The sequence below is a fragment of the Propithecus coquereli genome, unplaced genomic scaffold (genome assembly GCF_000956105.1).
Source record: "Propithecus coquereli isolate 6110/MARCELLA unplaced genomic scaffold, Pcoq_1.0 Scaffold138, whole genome shotgun sequence".
Lineage (NCBI taxonomy): Eukaryota > Metazoa > Chordata > Mammalia > Primates > Indriidae > Propithecus > Propithecus coquereli.
In genome coordinates this window covers 3547862-3555201 of record NW_012138080.1, presented here as the reverse complement: position 1 = coordinate 3555201, position 7340 = coordinate 3547862, and the positions used below count along the sequence as shown (strand labels likewise).

Genomic DNA, 7340 nt, shown 5'->3' with positions numbered 1-7340 from the left:
AAAAAAAAAAAAAAATCCTCTCTAGAGCCTACCTATCCCTGATAGCTACTGCTAACTTTTTAAGTAATCATTCAGAGTAAAACATCTGGAAAAAAGTTTTCTAAATCCAGTTGGTAACATTTCTGTCTCCATTGTACTCTACATGATGGCAGCATTCCACATATTTGGTCACTTAAATTATTTCCTCCTTTTGAAACCTTCTTTCCTTTTGCCTTCCCTTCTACTTCACTGGCTCCTCATTCTCAGGCTCCTCAATGGCTACTTCTCTTCTGCTGAACCTCTACATACTGGGCAGCCTTAATCAGTACTATCTTGCTAACAATTAGAAAATAAAATAAATAATAGTATTTACAATAGCACCGAAGTTTAAATACCTAGGAATAAACTTAAAAAGGAAAAATATCTCTACACGAAAACTATAAGACATTGCTGAAATAAATTAAGGAAGGCTCAAATAAAGGGAGGGTTATACCATATTCATGGACTGACAGACTCAATATTACTAAGATGCTCAATATTCTTAAATTGATCTATAGGTTTCATATTAACCTCAAATTCCAGCAGGTTTGTGTGTCTGAGAAAAAGAAAATGGACAAGTTGATTATAAAGTTTATATGGAAATGCAAAGGACCTAAAATAGCCAAGAAAGCAATCTTGAAGAGAGGCAAAACTTGAGAATTTAGATTACTAGATACCAAAAATTATTATAAGGCTATTGTAATTACAACAATGTGCTACTGACACAAGGATAGACAAATCAACAAAACGAAACAGACCACTCAGAAACAGACCTCACATATAGTATCTTGATTTATAGTAAAGCTGTCATTGCAATTCAGTGGGGAAAGGATGGTCTTTTCAATATATGGTGCTGTGTCGACTACGTATCATTTGAAAAAACAAATGAACCTTAATCCCTACCTCATACCACACACAAAAAAATTAATTCAAGACGAATAACAGAAAAAACATTGGAGAATGTCTGCACTTTTAGGAGGCAAAGATTTCTTGAATGGGACACAAAAAAACACTAATTAGGGTCTCTTGCTAGGAAATCTCATCCAGTTCCATAGTTTCAAACCTCATCCACTCTTAATTTTCTATTTTAAGCCCTGATCTCTGACCTAAATATCAAACTAATAATCCAACTATCTACCTGCCATCACAAACATCACTGGATATCTAAGAAATATATTAAATAATCTCAACAAGACCCAAATCCATCTCTTGATTTCCCTCACCCCAATTCTTCCCCTCCCAATCTTTCCCTTCTCCATTAATGGTACTACCATACACTTAGTTGCTCAAGCTGAAAACATAATTATTATCCTGGAATCCTCTCTCTCTTCCTACATCATTCTACTCACAAATCTATCAAATCTTTCTAATAACACATCCTGAATCCATCTATTTCTTGCCAGCTCCACTGCTTCTACCCTAGCTCAAACCCTTTCATTTCTCAACAGACTACTGCATTGGCCTCCTAGAGGTCTCCTTGCTTCTTATATCCCTAAAGTCTATTCTCCACATAGCAACCAGAATGAGCTCTTGACAAAAAATCAGGTCATGTCACTCCTGTGCTTCCATTCACACCTAGAATAAAGTATATCCTCCTTGCTGTTACCTAAATAGCCCTTAAATGATATAACTACTGCTGACCTCCTCTCATACTACTCTTCCCCTTTATACCAAGGCCAATTTTTTTTTTTTTAAGAGATGGGGTTCTCACTATGTTGCCCAGACAAGAGTACAGTACCTATTCACAGGCCCTATCATCACACACTATAGCCTCCAAGTCCTGGTCTCAAGTACTCCTCTTGCCTCAGTTTCCTGAGTAGTGTCTTAATAATCTTTAACATAATTCACTAGCACTATATGCTCATATGTTCATTATACAAAATAATTACTATTAATAATTTTTATCTTGAGCCATTAGCTCTGCATAAATTTTACTTCACTTAAAATAAAATAGAAATATATTTCTAAGTATATTCTAAAAATAAAATATTTCACTAACATGAAATAGAAATATATTTCTTTTAATAGGAACATTAAGTTTAAAATTAAATTTTAAAAATTACCTTCTAAATTTATCTTTTTTGTCCTTTAAATCGTCAACTTCATTGTGTGTGAACAGATCAGCTATACGTGTAAGAAGATTTGCATTAATACAGTTCATGTTGCATGGGGTAGCTACTATGGCATTCATATTTTTGTGGCAATACTGAATACACTGTTCAACCTAAAAAAACACAGAACAGAAAATGAATGTTGAAAACAGCAATGTGAAGGATAATGTCACAGCAATAGCATTCAAAGATAAAATACATTAAAAACCTAATCCATGTTTTGCTAGGCACTAGCTGGGTTTTGCCTATTTGAGTGAATCTACACTATTACAAAGTGGTCCTGCAGATCAAATATGTAATGACATATATACATAATTAAAAAAATTATTTTCAGCTTTCTTTAGAATGTTTCAAACAATAATGCATCTTTTATGGTAGTGGCAGGTATAAATCTTGGTCTATAAAGTCAAGTGTACAGGATATGTAACTTCCTATAATTAAACTTAGTTATAATTTTAAGCCTCTTTTTCTCTGGGTGGCAGAAACAAAATTTCAGTTAAATCAGGGTTTTCTCAGTTGTGTTGTGTTTGCTCTTTTTCTTCCTCTCTCTCCAAGCTGAGGTGTATTTATCTACTTTAAAAGTAAAAAGAGGCTAATCACGTATTCCTCAAAATATTTTGCTTAGGGCAAAAAAATTATCCTTTAGGGCTTAGATTTCAAAATTCAAAGTTGTAAAAATTTCAAAACTCAAAGACTCTTTTAGTCTCTGCTTTTTTTTCTGTAACCTTTTCCGGAAGCAATTAATACCAGCTGGCTAAATGGGGAGGGGCTAAGGATCAGAAAGAATACAGGGAACTAGTAAGACCTCAAACAATTAAATGAACAAATTTCACATCTGTTAACATAGCAAAGGAATTGTCTGGCCTGTATAATACAGTTTCACCAGGCGTTATAAAGCAAATATTTATTTAAATATGAACCACATAATATCAACCACAAAAACATATAAAATCATTTTAATGATAAAGAAATTTATCAAATAAAAAAGAAAAATAAATATATTTAATGTTAGAACTTGAAATCTGTATGTATATATTGTGCTTTTATGTTTCATCAGCTACTCTTAAGCAATAGACATGAACTTCTATGATACACACACAAAATTATATTGTTTAATTGTTGGATATTCATTCTTCACTCACTGAACATAAGTGAAAGACAAATAAGCAAAACATGCTTGAAGAAATTACTTAAATAACAAAAACAAGTATTAATATATTCTAATTAATTTTAATTTAATTTGGTTGTAGGATAAAATCCCCTTTGGGATAAAATTAATTTTGTTTAGTTTCATCTCACATAACAGTGAGCTACTCCTTGAGGATTAATTGCTTGCTTTATAGGCATAACATACAAATGATATATAGTAGGTTTAACGCCTTCCCAACAGAACAAAGTACTTCCAAACAAGAAGTTTATTCTAAGGAAATCACACTCTTGAATTAGCAACTATTTTAGTAAGGTGTCTTAGAATTTTCTAGACACTTGAAGGGAAAAAAAAGCATAAGTGAACAGAGAGCTTTAATTTCTTTTTATTAATACTTACTAATGAATCCATTTTCAAAAATTCTGATGAAATAAGAATTGAAATGACATTTCCTGGCTCTAAAAAAAAAAAATAAAAAAATTAAGTTTTCTTTCTGATTTGCACCTTAATGTCCATATCCTCTGAACAGTCTCTTTCTCACCTTAAAAGAGGATGTTACTTTAATAGAAAAATTTAACACAGCCTTATTATATCATATGGATTAGATATACAAAAGCAAGAAAATTCCATTTTAAAAGAAAATGCACACAGTAAATTTTCCCTGGAGTTAGATTCATACAAGCAAAAAGACTCCAGCTAAAAATATGACATATGCAAACTTCTCTTTAACTAAATGAGAGAAAAAGATAATCAAAATTGAGAATATAATGCATCACATACAAAAGTCATAGTGAGAAAATTCTGAAAATGATTAATGAGAACACTTGTTATTAATGAAGTTATTTCAAAAGGAATTCAATGCTTGTCATGAACAAATATTTAATTTAAAAAGATTCTGAAAGACAACAAAAAATTTACTACTGTAGAAGTTACTTCCTAAGGGCATACTGAGTGAGCTTTCAGCATACAGAAAGAAAAAGGGGGTGCCACCTGACACTATAGTTTTAGTAACCCTGTCATCTCCCACGAGGTATATTTAAGAAAAAGAAAAAAATTGTGATTTTTGCACCATTACCGTACTAAGACAATTCTTCTAAATAAAGGACTAAGCAGACAATGGTTAGAATGAGTAATCCTAATCTTTCCCTAAATAATAAGTCTAGATTAAAGGGTCTCAAATGGAAATGGTGAAGGGGGGAAGATGCTGGTGAAAAAGCTCCTCAGGAAATGGTAATATACCCAAGCCCAGTTAAGAACCAGTGGCTGGATTATTAGAGATTAAATTAAGCATTTTCGTAGTTTCCTGATTAGAATAAAGATTGCTTTTGTAAAAGTTTACATTGGTAGCCAATGACTTAAGGGCAAAGATACCAGAAAGACTAGTTTTGCTCCATTTCTTTTACCTTTACTACACACATAAATATACTGGATCAAACAATACTTTTTTTCTCGCTATATATTTTTATTTTTATTTCACACACACATTTCATAGCTGGGTAGTCTGGAATCTCTGGACTCCAGCTGGCTGAAAATTTTGATTTAGTAATCTTGTAATTTTTATTTAGGACCACTAGAAACCTTTCCTATTAATTTGGTCACTAGAATACAGTAAATTATAAACTTCTTCAGAAAAGTTATACACTGTCAATGTAGATTTATTTACTCTGAATAAGACTTCAGAAATATTTTGATACTGCTGTAAACAGCAGTTTTGGTACACAGACAGACTTTATTAAACCACAAGTGTGATTTTCTATACAAGTCTATGCCCATTGAAAGGTTACTTAGTAATCTAGATTAATTCTACTAGTAATACTAATAGTATCCTATCATTCAGAATACTGGTTCTTAAACTTTCAATCTCAGGACTGTTTTACAATCTTAAAAACTAAGAATCCTAAAGAGTTTTTGTTTATATCTATCAGTGGGTTATATCTATCAGTATTTACCATGTTAGAAATTAAAATAGAGAAATTCAAAATATATTTATTGATTCATTTAAAAATAAGAATAAAAGACTTACTGCATGTTAACATATTTTTATTAAAAATAACTATATTTTCCAAAATGAAAAAAAGTTAGTAGGAAGAGTAGTACTGTTTGACATTTTTTGCAAATCTCTTCAATGTCTGACTTAATAGAAGACAACTGGATTCTCCTATCTATTCAATTTGTGGGTAGCATTCTTTGATGTTACACCAAATTTGACAAATGGTAGTTTCTTTTCTTTTTTCTTTTTGAAACAGGGTCTCACCCAGTCTGGAGTGCAGTGGTACAATCATAGCTCACTAACCTTAAATTCCTGGGCTCAAGTGATCCTCTGTCTCAGCCTCCAAAGCACTGGGTTTATATGGCTGAGCTACTGCATCCAGTCCAAATGGGAGTTTCTTAAAGTTTAGTTGCAATGGAATCTGAAACTGTATCAGTGAACTTTTCCTACTCTGTTAACATCAAAATCCACTGATTCATCTTGTACTTTGAATGGATCTTTAACCCATGCATGATTTTTAAAAACATAATGCATTGGTTGTTTGGAAAACACTGTGGCTCACTGAGTTATGTAGATCTTCCAAATGTTGAAACATTTTATTTCATTGTACAATATATTAAAAAATTACGTTCGTCAATATGACCACCAGTCTCATCAGAAAAGTCCTTAAGTATTGAGATGTTGTCAAGCACATGAAAGCAGGTAAGTTTTCTGAAACTGTAATTCTCACTTGAAAGCTTGAATTTTATCACTGATAACAAATACTTTGTTTCCTTTAAGTGATCAGCTCATTTTCAAGAAAATGTCTGCCAAATACCTAAGTCTGAATAACCATAATTTCTGTGTCAGTCATTCTCTCAAGTAAAAACAGTTTTCTATTTTTAAAAAAGCAGCCAGTTTACCTCACGACTGAAACAATCACACAATTGCTTTTCCTCAAGAAAACCATCATATGTTGGTGTGTAGTACAAGTGCACTTCCCAGTTCATCAGAGTATTAAAAAGATATTCATTCATTCAAGGGTCGAGATTTAACAAGATTAGTAATTTTTACTGCTTCATCAAGGACATTCTTAAGTGAAAATGTATTTTTTTCTTCTTTTTTTCCTTTTTAACTATGTAACTAGGTACTACTAGCACAGTTTGGTGCCCCTGCCTACATGTGGGCTAAAGCTCTAACGGTTTTACCCACCATTGCTTTTGCATTATCTGAGCAAATGTCAATCCAGTGAGAAAGAAAAATAACATCTTTGTATTATTATGCAAATTGTTTCGACCTTGTGGACCCTCTAAAAGGGTCTCCAGTACCCCAGTGGTCCATATACCATATGTTGAAAACTGCTCATCTAGGAACCTGTCCATTTGTCATAAATTTACTATTACATAATTTATTAAAAAAGATCAGGTATCAATTTTCTAAAAGGTATTACTAATATGAGCAGAAATACTAACATCCGAACCATTTTCCACATTTTACTTTCGGCCTGAAGAAACTACCAGGTGACACACAAATTTCACTACAAAATAAGCAATAGATTATTTTTTACCTAAAGTGGGCATCTCACAATCTTTATTCTCCTCAGTGTTCCTTTTAACATATTTTATCAACCAGTTGAAAATGTGAACGTCACAATGAACTGAAATGTCCACCTCTTCCCAGCGCTGGGCATCCATAGATAAATATTCAGCAAAGTACTTCATTTCTGATATCAAAAGATCTCGTGGGCAAATAAAATCTTCTTTCAAATTTTTTGCTTCATCACATACATGGATCACCATGTTTGGCCTTCATAAAAAATGTTACACAAAAATGAAATTATTAGAGTTTTAGAGAGAATTTTAGCTAAGAATACCGACATTTAGTGGAGGTAAGAGAACAAGATGTTTTTGAAGATTTTGACCACAAATCAGTTTTATAGGGTTTTGACATTCACAATTTTTCAAGTAAGTGTCTTGCTAACCTGATCATATCTTAGATCATGACTAATTTTAGTAAGCAACTGACTTAATAAAACAAAAATATTGTTCCTAAAGAACTAATAATTTACATGGTTTAAAAATTATTTTTCAAGTTA

At 32.1% G+C, this 7340-nt stretch overlaps 1 protein-coding gene across 1 annotated transcript in view; it reads right to left on the bottom strand.

Annotated features, from left to right (window-relative positions):
- The window catches only part of KIAA1841 (KIAA1841 ortholog), a 58594-nt gene that overhangs the window by 38295 nt on the left and 12959 nt on the right, over positions 1 to 7340 (bottom strand). Inside the window, exons 6-8 of the mRNA XM_012639232.1 lie at positions 6813 to 7051; positions 3676 to 3734; positions 2082 to 2242 (exon numbers count right to left, since the gene is read on the bottom strand). Of these exons, the coding sequence (XP_012494686.1) occupies positions 2082 to 2242; positions 3676 to 3734; positions 6813 to 7051 (459 nt within the window). The remainder of the gene's footprint in view (positions 1 to 2081; positions 2243 to 3675; positions 3735 to 6812; positions 7052 to 7340) is intronic.